General features: G+C 46.9%; 1 protein-coding gene across 20 annotated transcripts in view; it reads left to right on the top strand.

Annotated features, from left to right (window-relative positions):
• Nucleotides 1-14,271, top strand: part of FBRSL1 (fibrosin like 1) — a 497,698-nt gene that overhangs the window by 418,813 nt on the left and 64,614 nt on the right. For all 20 annotated transcript variants that reach the window (XM_087913419.1, XM_087913410.1, XM_087913415.1 and 17 more), the window contains one exon: nucleotides 11,105-11,150. In XM_087913419.1, the coding sequence (XP_087769545.1) occupies nucleotides 11,105-11,150 (46 nt within the window). The remainder of the gene's footprint in view (nucleotides 1-11,104; nucleotides 11,151-14,271) is intronic.

The following is a 14,271-nucleotide window of genomic DNA, read 5'->3' as shown; positions in this document are numbered from 1 at the left end:
AGGGAATGAGAGATTGGGAGAAAAGAGAGATTGAGAGAGGGAGAAAGAGAGATTGAGAGAGTGATTTAGAGAGTGGGAAGAGAGATTGAGAGAAAAAGAGAGGAAAGAGAGATTGAGAGAGAGGAAAGAGAGAGAGGGAAAAGACTGAGAGAGAGAGAGAGAGGAGAGAGAAAGATTGAGAGGGGGGAGAGGAAAGAGAGAGAGAGAGGAAAGAGAGAGAGAGAGAGATTGAAAGAGGAGAGGGAGAGAAACAGAGAGAGAGAGAGAGACCCAGTTTGGGAAACAGTGGGACTACAGCCAGAAGTCTGATTCATTGTGTTATTACCATCTGAAAGTAAATAAACCCTCCACACTTTTTGTCGGCAAAGTGTTATTCATAATTGCTTGACAGATTGCAGGGTTGTTTGGAGGGCGACTAGACCAAACACGACAAGGCCAAACAGGCATTTTTAAGAGTTCAGGCTCAAGGACGCCAAGATCCAGAGGAACCATGTGTAGCTAGCAGTCTCGTTGGCCGAGGATTTCTTGAACGAATTACAGGGGTCCTCGACTTATGGCCACAGTTGAGCCCAGTTTTTTTGGTTGCTAAGGGAAACACATGTGTTAAGTGAATTTCGCCCCGTTTCATTATTTTTTCTTGCCACAGTTGTTAAGCGAATCACTGCCATTGTTAAGAAACACAGTTGTTAAGCGAATCCGGCTTCCCCGTTGACTTGGCTGGTCAGAAGGTCGCAAAAGCGGATCACCTGACTGCCCTAGACACTGCAACCATCATAAATACGAGACAGCGGCCAAGCGTCCGAACGTTGATCACGCAACCACGGAGAATGCTCCAGCAGTCGTGGGGGAAAATGGTCATGTCATTTTTTTTCCAGTGCCGTTGTAACTTTGAACAGTCACTAAATGAACCATAGTAAATTGAGGACTACCCATACAGTAGAACCTCGGGTTGCAAACGCTCGTGTTTGCGACCAAACCAGGTGATGACCAACAATTTGGGGAAATTGTTTCTTCTGGTTGCAAGCAGATCAGTACAGCTGCGGAAATTTCACCTTTCACGCACGCGCAGAACTGTAGGCCCATGCGCAGACGATCGTGCTTCCTGGGATGGATTACGGTTGCGACCTGAGGTTCTACTGTATTAGGCTCCTCTTGGGCATTAGCAGCAATGACTACCAGCATTTCCCGTCTTCTCCATTTTATTTCCCTGCCTTTCTGGAAGGTAGGCCTTGTTAGAGTTTGCAGCAGAAATTCAAGTCCAGAAAACACAGAGACTGATTCAGCAGGATCATTAACTTCTTTATCAACATATTAACCTGAGTAAAGTTTACAATACCAAGTATAGATTCTTTCAGTGTAACATAACACAAAAACAAGCAGCTGCTCAAGAGGACTCACAATAGATTACTTTCCATTTAGATGGCAAGCAAGTCAGTTTCTCTTTCGCTTCTCAGGAAAGCACACCGGAGCCAAACCACACCCAGGCTGTCAGTTCCCATTGGCTGGTCTGTTGCCATGCTTATTTTGTTAACCATGTCCCTGCCAGTTAATGAATATACTCTGACAGATCTTGCTTGGAGAAACCACTATAAACCGGTTGGCCACAGGCTACAATGGCGAAAATAGGAAGAGGTTGGGGACGCCTTACAGACGTAATGATGGGCGTTATCAGGCGAACGAGCCTTTGTGGAGTGATAGCCCGCTTCGTACATAAATGTTTCGCAGTGGTTAGCGAAATGAAATCTCCAGTGTTTGGTTCAGTTTCTTCTTAGGAGCTGGGGATCCAGTTTAGTCTAGTGCAAATTCAATTTCATTGTGGGCCACATCCATGTTGTGTTTGGCCTCAGGGGTCTGGATGTAGGCACGGGGCAGGGTAAATGTGGTCAGCTCAACATGATGTGTGTCGGAGGCACCCGTGGTGGGCCGGGTGGGGCTGGGGTGAACCTCCTGCAGACATTTCATGACCCAACTAGGTAACAGCATCAGTGCTAAGAGAGAGGGAGGTGTGGAGGGAGGAGGACTCTGGGGTCCTTGGTGCCCTCTGAACTTGGTGGTTTTCTTGCAGATGTTTCAAGACCGTATTAGGTAACATCGTCAGTGCTAGGAGGGAGGGGAGAAGGTGGTGGTGGTGATGGAGGAAGATGAGGAGGGCTGTGGGGTCCTTGGTGCTCTCTGAACTTGGTTGTTTTCTTGTAGACGTTTCATGACCCAACTAGGTAATATCATCAGTAATTATAAGTGGGTAGCAAGGACCTCGCGCTTAGAAAAATAGAAAGAGAAATCAAATAGCTGCTAGATTTAGATGACATCTTTAGGAGCTGAAAATTGATTTCTTGGGATTGATCCACATCCACCACCAGTCAACCAAATTGATGCCGACTCACCCTGTAGTTTCAGTAGCTCTTGGTTGGCTTGATCCATAGTCTTCCTGGATCTAGACCAATCCTTCAACCGCTATTCTATCTACGCTACAAAAAAAAAACTACTATTCTATCCACACAGCAACTTTCTCCAATTCTGAAGCTCTTTAAATCTGTTAGAGGACGATTCCAGTTCCCTTGGCCAGCAGAGTTGATTAAGGACTATGAATTGGGGAGATCATCAAGAGATCAGGTTGAAGACAGGGTTTTTCACAAGAACATTCTGTATGTTCACAAAGAACCTAAAGAACAATTAATCAGTGGAACAACTTGGCTCCGTAAGTTGTGAATGCTCCAACACTGGAGGCTTTTAAGAAGAGATTGGAGAACCATCTGTCTGAAACGATGTACAGACTCCTGCTGGAGCACACGGGGGTTGGATTGCAAGACCTCCAACTCACTCTCTTCCAACTCTGTTGTTTTGTTACAGCAAGGACATAACCTGCATCCGCTCACAAAGAAGCACTTGGCAAAAGCATCCTTAAAAAGATGAAAGGACTATTCAGAGCCAATCATTGGTTTAATCAAAGGTGTCCTCTTTTTGTAAGCTTCTCGGCATTAGTATGCGTCCTTTGTTGGGAAAGGAAACGGGGGAGGAAGAAGCGGATTTGCTAAAGTAGAACTGTTTTGTTCATCTCAGGCTCTTCAGTATGCCAAATATTTATCATCCCAGGGGCCAAAGTGTCAGACAACTGGTTTGGAAGAGAAGGTTAGCATCGTGAGGTCCAGATTGTTAATTATCATTTGTTAGCTGTCAACAACCTTCCTTGCCTTGTCCTTTACTCCACATTCTTCTTCCTGGCTGCCTCCTTCTCTCTTCTTATCTTTGCTAGGGTTTCTTTGACTTGGCCGTTCCCCCTGCCCTGCCTTCCTTTTGTAAACCATCTCTAACCCCCCAGAGAAATTTCTTCCTCAGCTAGCAGAGATAAAAGTCCCCTCTCCCGCCGCCTTTTTGTGATTCATCAGTTCTCGGGCAGCCTCGATAGGGTGTTAATTTGTAAACTCGGTGGACAGGCAGCCTGTGATAAGTCGCAACAGCTGCTCGCCTGTCCACCCTGGGAGATGGCCTAGATAAGCCTCGGAGACTGCCAAAAGTACATGGGAGTAATGGAGTAGAAAAGACACAACCACCGAGGAAATTGGAGATAGATAGGTAGATGGTAGACAGGTAGGTGATAGAGCGATAGATAGAGCGATAGATAGAAGATATAGATAGATGATTGATATAGAGATATTGAAATAGGTAGGTAGGTAGATACGTAGGTAGGTGGGTAGGTAAGTAGATAGGTAGAGTGATAGTGCAATAGGTAGATAGAAGATGTAGATAGATGATTGATATAAAGATATTGAGATAGATAGGTAGGCAGATACGTGTTTGTGTGTGTGTGTACACTGTTCGATTGAAGATGGAATTATATTAAAAAATAAAATAAAAAATTTAAAAAGGAAGTTACTTGGATAAAGACGTGAAATCTTTCAAACCAAAACAAGAAAAGAACTCCAGTTGCCATGACTCAACTCCCAGACCATCCCATCATGTTCTTCCTGGCTGAGGTGGGACTTGAACTCATGGTCTCCCGCTTTTCTAGCCTGGTGCCCTAGACCAGAGGCTTCCAAACCTGGCAACTTTTAAGACTTGTGGACTTCCAACTCCCAGGATTCCTCAGCCAACTAAGCTGACAGCCGGGCAGGGGTGGGATTCACTGCCCAGTTGCTGGGTGGGTGTGGTCTGATGGTACTTCCGGGAGGGGCTGTTTTTGGCCTTCCCAAGAGTCCGGCGGCTTCCCTTGGGCCTCTGGGAGGATGAAGAGGACTCCCCCAGGCTCTGTAGGCCCTCCGGAAGCCAGAAACAGGCCCATTTCCAGACTTCCGGTACTTCCGGAACTCCCGTTTTTCCCCCCTCCCTGAGCCTCCGTACCAACTCTGCATCAAAAATGGACCGCATGGAGAGACTTGGAGAGGGCTGGGTGGGCCCAGCTGGTTGGTTCAAATACCAGTTCGGGGAAACCAGATGCAAATTTAACATCCAGTTCGCCCGAACCGGTTCAAACCAGTAGAATCCCACCCCTGCAGCCGGGGGAATTCTGGGGAGTTGGAAGTCCGCAGGTCTGAAAGTTGCCAAGTTTGGAGACCTACCCTAGACCGGCCCTAGACCCAACTGATACAGGCAGCATTCCAGGGCACATCACTGGCTGTGTTTTTGTTGGCTTAGTGGGAATTGGAGCAGCTGAAGAATTAGGTGGCCTCGTCCGTGAGAGGGGGGTGAAAAATATGAACTAAAACTGACAGTTGCCCTGCAAGGACCCTGATCCATCCATCGCAGGAGAAATGACCCGCTGTTGGCTCCTTTTCCATTCTTCCTCCCCGCCCGCCACTTCTTCATCTTTTGCCAAGTCTTGTCTGGCAGGCCGTTACAATGATAAAATGCAGGTTCCTGGCAAACATCGTCAGAAGGAGTTTGTTCCGACAGGCCAAATCCCAGTTTGCCTTCCCCAGTGGTTGAGCTCTCTTCCTTTGCTCCACCAAAACAGAGACCCGGGGCGTGAACGCATGACTGCATCCATTGGGGTGAGGAGGGTTGCACTAGAGAAAGGAGCACATTTGGGTGAGAGAGAGAAAACGAATGGAAAGATGAGAACCTTGGCTTGAATTGTTGTGTGCCGGAGCATTTTGCTATTGTCTTTTGTCAGCTCGAGACTCAAAAGCTCCCGTCCTCTCCTCGTCTCCTGCCAACCTAGCAGTTTGAAAGCATGTGAATGCAAGTAGATAAATGGGTACCACTTTAATGGGAAAGAACAGCACTCTGTGCCCTTTGACATATAATCATGTCGGCCATATGACCCCAAAAGCATCTTCAGACAATGCTTGGCTAGGAAAGGGAAATTGAGCATGGTTCCCTAGAGTCAGATGTGACTGGACAGGGGAAAGTATCCTATTCTATTCTATCCTATCCTATCTTTATCTATTCATCTATCTATCTATCCACCACCCACCATTCCATCCATCCATCTATTGCTATCCAACTAGGTTATCCAGCCATTATCCATCCATCTATCTATCATCTATCTATCTATCCACTCACCCAGCAACCCACCATTCCATCCATCCATCCATCCATCTATTGCTATCCAACTAAGTTATCCAGCCATTATCTATCTATCTATCTTTCTATCTATCATCATCATCTATCTATCTAATTTATCATCATCTACCTATTTATTCATCCATCCATCCATCCGTTCATTTGCTGTATCTCCCCATCCCTCCTTGTCTATCTGTCAGTCCATCCTTCCACCCATCCGTTTTTCCTTAAAATGTTTTTAGGCTGAACGAAACACCGTAGATTTCTCTCTCTCTCTCTCTCTCTCTCTTTTAATGGATAATTGGTTGTCAGTTCTGGTTGCTGAAAAAACCTTGAGCAATTAATTTGAGCCATGCTGGATTTCACCTGGGAAAGGTAGACTGATGAAAGTGACCAGCATGCAACTAGGATGTTCTACTACCGGCGTATCAGAGGCAGGGAAGTACGTATTTTAATAGCCCCACTTCATAGTCCTGGTCAACGCTGAGGCTTTTGCATTTACAGTATCTACCCTGAAAGTTAAAACAGGTATTTTAAAGATAACTATTAAGGGCTTCTTCATTTGGCCACAGTTGCCTGAAAAGCCTTACCCCGCCATGACTGGAGTGAATGTGGAGCTGGCCTGCTGTGATCGGGCGCAGAGACCCACAGATAGAGGCAGCTTTGATTTTGGCGAAAGATTTGACTCACCATCTGGGTTTCTCCGTAATGGAAGCGTGCGCTGCTGTCTCCAATGCCTATTTAATCGCGGCAGAGCGATTATCCGACAGGCATCCTTCCGCATTACTGGCATTCAAGCTTTCTCCGCAGGGCTGATAATGATCATTTTTCGGGGTCAGCTTTATCTGCGTCGCTTTCACCGCTCGGCTAATATTCCCGCGGAATGCCAAATCCCCTCCCAATGCCACAGTTTAGCTCGTGGCTAGCCGACAAAGCCTCTCTCGCTCGTGGGCCTTTTAGTTTTCGCTCATCCCCCTTAAATCCTTTCCTCAAAAGATCCAAAGCTCGAGATTGTGGGGGGGGGGGTCTTGTTTTAATTCGGGCGCGACGAACCGAGCAATCGCGCAATTCCAGTAGTAGACGAACCTACTAAGAGAAGAGATGCCGGGCGCCCAATAACACCGCGGGTCTGGTTTGACCGGGTTGCACGGCCAGAGAGAAAAGGGGTGGAAGGAAAAGGATGATGGGGTGAGCCAAGGCAGCTTGAGAGGGCGGGGCATGGAGGGCACCCCATTTCTCGGTTCCGTGACACAAACTCCTGCAAGTAATGGGGGGGTCCAAAGAAATGAGAGGGAAGCAGCCAGGTGGGATTCTCCCTAGATCATTGGTTAGATCAGTGCTTAGAATGCAGTACTTGGGGCTACTCCCTGCTCACTTCAGGAGTTCGATCCTGACCGGCTCGAGGTTGACTCAGCCTTCCCTCCTTCCGAGGTGGGTAAAATGAGGACCCAGATTTTGGGGGGGGCAGAGGCTAATTCTGTAAATCGCTTAGAAAGGGCTGGAAAGCCATCGCATAGCAATGCATAAGTCTAAGTGCTATTGGTATTGATCTGTGACTCTCTCCATTCAAGTCAGTTTTTCCTCCTTGGTTCATCAAGTAGAATTCTGGGCTTTTCAGGAGGGAGGGAGGGAGGAAAGGAGGAAGGAAGGAAGGAAGGAAGGACAGTGAGGGAAGGACAACAAAGGAGGGAGGGAAGAAGGACAGAGAAAGAAGGAAGGATTGAAGGAAGGGCAGAGAAGGAGGGAAGGACATTGAAGGAAGGACAAACAGTGAGGGAAGGACAGTGAAGGAGGGAGGGAGGAAGGATAAAGGAAGGAAGGAAGGACAGAAGAAGGAAGGAAGGAAGGACCGAGAAAGAGGAAGGAAGGGCAGAGAAGAAAAGGAAGGAAGGACAGAGAAGGAGGGAAGGACATTGAAGGAAGGACAAACAGTGAGGGAAGGACAGTGAAGGAGGGAGGGAGGGAGGGAGGATAAAGAAAGGAAGGAAGGACAGAAGAAGGAAGGAAGGAAGGAAGGAAGGACAGAGAAAGAGGAAGGAAGGGCAGAGAAGAAAAGGAAGGAAGGACATTGAAGGAAGGACAAACAGTGAGGGAAGGACAGTGAAGGAGGGAGGGAGGGAGGAAGGATAAAGAAAGGAAGGAAGGACAGAAGAAGGAAGGAAGGAAGGAAGGAAGGAAGGACAGAGAAAGAGGAAGGAAGGGCAGAGAAGAAAAGGAAGGAAGGACAGAGAAGGAGGGAAGGACATTGAAGGAAGGACAAACAGTGAGGGAAGGACAGTGAAGGAGGGAGGGAGGAAGGAAGGAAGGATAAAGAAAGGAAGGAAGGACAGAAGAAGGAAGGAAGGGCAGAGAAGGAAGAAGGAAGGGACAGAGAAGAAAAGGAAAGGAAAGAAGGAAGGAAGGACAGAGAAGGAGGGAAAGAAATCTGAAATTCACCACTTTACAGCATACTGAGAAACCCTCCTGCCAAGCACAGTGTTTGATATGTTAGCTGGCACGGCAGGGTCTGCCATGAAACAAAATCTTGGCACAGAGAAATGCCCGCCTGCCCTCCCTTTTTCACTCCTTCCGCAAGAGGTGATTGAAGCCTTATAACCTCGAGCGAGGAGCCCTTCCCTCTCTCCAAAGCATTTCGGGCGGAGGGGGCTTTATTTTGCCCTGCGAGCGGAGATCATAATAACCCCGACGGAAAACAAAGCTCCAAATTTGGGTCCTTCCCCTTCTTTCACGTTCCTTGTTTTCGCACCCGGAAGGTGCAACCTCTTGCCCTGAAGAATGGCTCTGACAGATGGTCTTTCTCTCTCTCTCTCTCTCTCTCTCTCTCTCTCTGTCTCTCTCTCTGTCTCTTTTTGCAAAAGAAAATCCGGTTCCAAAGGCCAAAGGAAAACCAGAATAGAACATCCCCCCTGATTCCTGCAAATCTCCTGGGTCACAGCCCAGAACTGTTAGCCTGTCTGGTTAACATTTCTCCGAGTGTTTATCCCATTTCCTCTGCCTATGAAATATGCCTCCGCTCTAGAGTCATTCATAAAGCCCATCATGACACGCCAGCGAGGCCGGAATAAAATCAGGGATGTCGGGAAGGGGAAACCAACCCAGTTTAGCCATAAGTTTGGCTTCTCGTGTTTAGTTTATTTATGGCGAAGCTCGTTTCTCTCCTTGTGGATATTTCGACTGCAATTCTGGGGCGACAAAATAAATCTACGTCGAACTGTAGTCATTCCGAGCTCTGAGGATAGACCCGTGGTGGGATTCAAAAAAGTTTACTATCGGTTCTGTGGGCGTGGCTTGGTGGGAGTGGCCTGGCTTGGTGGGCGTGGCTTGGTGGGCGTGGCTTGGTGGGCGTGGCAAGGGAAGGATACTGGAAAATCACCATTCCCTCTCCACCCCACTAACCTGCTTTCCAGCTCCGTTCTCCTGGGCAGGACAACCAAAGGAGACCCAGCCAATCAGCTGGGACTCAATGGGAGGCAGAGAAGAGATGGGGGCGGGGCCAGTCAGAGGCGGTATTGGGCGGTTCTTCTGAACTACTCAAATTTTCCGCTACCTGTTCTCCAGAACCAATAGAACCGGCTGAATACCAGCTCTGCAACACTCCCTTCGGATGGCGATGCTGCTCCAGGCAGTCCTCAACTTACAGTCGTTCGTTTAGTGACCGTCCAAAGTTACAGCAGCCCCGAAAACAAAAAAGTGTTGTTGATGACTTCTTTTTCCCGCTTGTGACCGTTTGCAGCCTCCCCATTGTCCTAGGTGATTCAGATGCTCAAACATCCGACTCACATTTATGACGGTTGCAGTGTTCCTGGGGGTCGGGTCCTCCCCTTTTTGTCGAGCAAAGTCAACGGGGGAAGCCGGATTCGCTTAGCAACTGTGTTACCAACTTAACAACTGCAGGGATTCACTTAACAAACATGGCACGAAAGGCCGCAAAGCCCACTTAACGTCTGACTCGCTCAGCGACATAAATTCGGTGGCTCGGTTGTGGTCGTACATCAAGGGCTACCAACGGGGTCCTTTTCTAGAATAGGGCAGCCCTCCACGCCTCCTTCCCCCCAATTAAAGTCGATTTCCTGCTTTATTTCTCATTTGGATGTTCTGCTTTGCATAGGACCGTGTGCCAGTTGCTCTTCTGGTCTTTGTGGGCACCAGAGCCCCAGAAAATGGCCCGAAAAACATCCAAAACACAGGCCATTTTTCAGGCCGTTTTCAGGACGGTTTTGGCCTGAAAAATGGTCCAAAAATGCCCCCCAAAATGGCCTGAAATCCGCCCCCCAAATGGCGAAAAACACCAGGCGTGCACACATCGGTCCGTTGGTCTTTGGGTTTCCAGCGCTCCGTTGTGCACTTAGTGCCGGAAAGGTTCGCCGCCACTGGCATAGGGGAATCAAGCTTTATAAATTAGATTTCTGAGAAACTCTTACGCAGATAGATGGGTTGGGTTTTTTTTTCTTCTTCTTCTCTCGACTGTATGTTATTGACATTCTGGACCGAAACTGAATATCCCTGATTAACCATAAGTCTGTTTACAGGGTTTAGGTTAATTGGATTTCTTAACAACTTCCTAGGGCTGAAACGTAGCATGGATGAGGTTTTTTTTTTTTAAAAAAAAGCAGCCTGGATATATAAACAGGAGGAAACCGTTTTACATAATAATCGGATTAGCCAAGAGCAGGTATAATCGGCTGCAGGTCCCTCACAAAACCAAATGGCTGTGGACCTTTGATCGATGCGTCACTTGCAGTTTCTAAGAAGACTGATAAAAGTTTTAGGCAGGATCTGTGCAGGCAGTCCTCGATTTAATGACAGTTCGTTTAGTGGTGGTTCAAAGTTACCACAGGACTGGAAAAATGGTGACTTGGGGCCATTTTTTCAGACTTGCAAACCCATTGCAGCAGCAGCATCTTCTTTTAAAGACCCCCATAATCCCTTGCGGAGCGGAGCTTGGTCCACTGAATGGAGCTAGCAGAGTGCTTACTGGCCGGATGCCCTTCCTGTCGCCGACGCGGAATTTTATTCAGCGGATAAATTCTCATTACGCCCAGAGAGAGAAATTATCCTGCCTCTACCTAGGATCGAACTCACAGCCTCCTGATTGGTGAGGCGAGAGCTCTACCTGTAAGGCCACCGCGCCACTCCAAAAACCATTGCAGCGTCACCGGGCTCAAATTCAGATGCTTGGCCACTGACTCATATTTATGACGGTTGCAGGCTCATGTGATCCCGTTTTACGACCTTCTGGCAAGCAACGCGGAAGGCTGGTTCACGGAACAGCCTTGTTGCTAACGGCAGGGATCCACTTAACAGCTGTGGCAAGAAAGGTAGCAGAAACGTGGCAGAATTTACTTATCAACTGTCTCGCTTAACCAGGAAAACGTTGTCCTAAGTCGAGGACTTCCCCACATTCTCTAAGCCTTGGTTTTGAATGCTGTTCCGTCTTCTCCCAGTTCTCTCTCTCTCTCTCTTTTCATCTTTCCTCTATAATGTCATAATATTGCCTGTCCTCCCGATTTGATGCGCAACTAAAGCCACCAGTCTCAACCTTTTCTTCTGTCGTGACCATTGGAAAAATACTCAAGCCTCTTTCTCTGGTTGTGTCTTTCAGGCGTCGGAAGGTTCCGAGAAGCTGTTCACCCCTCCAGCAACGAAAGGTAGGTCACAATGGAAAAAAATACCTCTTTGGTTAAACTTCTAATCGTGCTTCTTCCCAGAGCTGGGAACTTAGAAGGTATCCTGACCATCAACCCTCAAGAAATCTCCCCTGTAGAAGTCTTATAGTTTCTGCCCACCCCACTGTGTAGACCAAGCCAAGAAATCAACGCCATCCGAAGACTAAAATCACTTTTATTGATATTGGCTATAATAAGCAGAATCTTTGAAGTCCCCCCCACCCCCTTATACTCATATTAATTAGGGTAGGGGTATCTGCCTCGGTGTTTGCTCATGCCTTCTTCGTGTTTTGGACTTCAGTCGTGTACTTCTTCACCTTGTCACTCTGGTAACAGATCTGGTCCACCTGTCAAGGTTATCTTCTTTCCTTTCTGTATTGTTCACTTGTTTTGTCTAGAGGCTTCAATTGCTTTAGAGATTCTTATGTATGATCAAATGGGTTGTTTCCTTCCTTCCATCCATCTCTTTTCTCCTTCCTCTCCTTCCATCCTACCTTCCGTCCATCCATCCATCCATCTCTTCTTCCTCTCTCCTGTCTCTTCCACTCTCCTCTTTTCCTTCCATCCGTCCATCTATCCATCTTTCTCCTCTCCTCCCTCCCTCCGTAAAATACATTATTTTACCTACCTACCTGTCTGCCTGCCTACCCTTCCTTCCTTCCTTCCTTCCTTCCTTCCTTCCTTCCTTCCTTCCTTCCTTCCTTCCTTCCTTCCTTATATTAAGATTGAATCGACGGTTTTTCTTTCTTTCTTTCTTTCTTTCTTTCTTTCTGGTTAATTTTTCTTTCTTTCTTTCTTTCTTTTTGGAACATCCTTATTTCATTGCTAAATCACCTGTAACATTTACTGAGATTAGCTGTTGTGTTTATGATGGATGAAAAGCTACACAGCAATCATTTATTTGGTTTCCACTCTGGTGAGCCCTCTCATTCACCTGTTTTACATCCAGGGGTGGCGGGGTACTGGACTTGACCAGCTGGTTTCCATCCAGTTTATAAGTCACAAAATACCGTTACAGTTTAGAAAACAGAAAAAAACTCTCTTCTTGAGCATGGAAGTTCATGTCCTTGACTCTTGATATTTTCATCTATCCGTCATCCTTTTTGATCATTTCCTAGTCTTTGGCACATGATGGTTTCAGTCTGCCCTGGCATGCTGTTGCGTTTCCACGCAGCTGTGCTTTCAGATGGACCATATATACTTCATTAGACCATCGTGTAGTTCATTAAGCTTATTATCCACCCTGATCACCACAAGAGGACAATTGGTAAGAGGCCTGGAGGCCAAAACGTATGAAGAACGGTTGGAGGATTTGGGTTTGGCTTGTCTAGAGAAAAGACAGACTAGAGGGGACATGATAGCAGTATTCCAGGATTGGAGGGGCTGCCACAAAGAGGAGGGGGTCAAATTATTCTCCAAATCACCTGAAAGCAAGACGAGAAACAATGGATGGAAACTAATCAAGGAGAGAAGCAACCAGGAATTAAGGAGAAACTTCCAAACAGTGAGGACAATGAACCAGTGGAACAGCTTGCCACTAGAAACAGTGGCTGCTCCGTCACTGGTGGTTTTTAAGAAGAGACTGGACGGTCACTTGTCTGAGATGGTATAGGTTCTCCTGCTTGAACAGTGGGCTGGACTAGAAGACCTCCGATGTCCCTTCCAGCTTTATTCTGATTGATTGATTGATTGGCAAGGCTGGGCTGAGGTTTCATTCCATCCTAACCTGCACTCTCTCTGGTTCAGCTCACTCTCGGTTCCTCTGTGCCCAAGACAACTTTCCGACCAAGGTAGCTATTAAAAAAATGTGCGTATGCTTGTGTCTCCCGTAAACTTGTCCGTGTCACCTTTTCCACACCCGCTTAAATTCAAGATGTCCTCGATTTACAGCAGCTTGTTCGGTGGCTGTTCGAAGTTACAACGGCACTGAAAAAAGAAAATGACACAACCATTTTTCACATTTACAACCCTTGCAACATCTCCCGGGTCACCTGATGAACATTTGGGCGCTTGGCAAGTGATTCATATTTATGACGCAGTGTCTCGGAGTCACACAATACCTCCTTTGTGACCTTCCAACAAGCAAAGCCTGTTTAACAACCTTGTTCCTAATTTAAACAGCTGCAGTGGCTCACTTAACAGCTGAGACAGGAAAGATTGTAGAACGGGGGCCAGATTCACTTAACAAATGTTTCACTCAGCAACACAAATTTGGGGTTCATTTGTGGCCGTAAGACTACCTATGAGATATAACCCCAGAGGCTATCCTTTTGACGAGATCCTTCCACAGAATTGGATCAGTTCAATAGCCACTCACCCCAGGATTGCAGGATACAGAATAACAAGAGTTGGAAGGGACCTTAGAGGTCATCTAGCCCGCCCACCCTGCCGAAGCAGGAGAATTCTTTATTGGCCGCATGTGATTGGACACACAAGGAATTTGTCTTTAGTGCAAATGCTCTCAGTGTATATAAAAAGAAAAGATACGTTCATCAAGAGTCGCGAATCATCAGGTACAACACTTAATAATAGTCACAGGGTACAATAAGCAATCAAATCATACTAGGAAACAGTCAGTATAAATCGTAAGGATACAAGCGGCAAAGTTACTGTCATACAGTCACAAGTGGGAGATGTTGGGTGATAAGGAGTGAGGAGAAGGTTAATAGTAATAGTAGTGCAGACTTTGTAAATAGTTGGACGGTGTTGAGGGAAGTAGTTGTTTAACAGAGTGATGGCTTTCGGGAAAAAAACTGTCCTTGTGTCTAGTTGTTCTGGTGTGCAGGGCTCTATAACAGGGGTCTTCAAACTTGAGAGCTTTAAGACTTGTGGACTTCAACTCCCAGAATTCCTCCTCCAGTCATGTTAGCTCAGGAATTCTGGGAGTTGGAAGTCCACAAGTCTTAAACTTGCCATGTTTGAAGACCTTTACTCCATAGCGGTCGTTTTGAGGGTAGGAGTTGAAACAGTTTATGTCCAGGATGTCCTCTACTGTTCCAGACAGACAGCTGTCCAGTCTCTTCTTGTGAAAAAAACAAAAAACAGCAATGGAGCACCTGCAACTTCTGAAGCCAAGCTGTTCTACTGTTTAAATGGCATGCTC

Source organism: Pseudonaja textilis, chromosome 15 (genome assembly GCF_049901715.1).
Source record: "Pseudonaja textilis isolate UNSWEBS1 chromosome 15, rPseTex1.2, whole genome shotgun sequence".
Taxonomy (NCBI): Eukaryota; Metazoa; Chordata; class Lepidosauria; order Squamata; family Elapidae; genus Pseudonaja; species Pseudonaja textilis.
The sequence above is the reverse complement of the archived record's forward strand: the minus strand, read 5'-3'. Positions and strand labels throughout refer to the sequence as shown.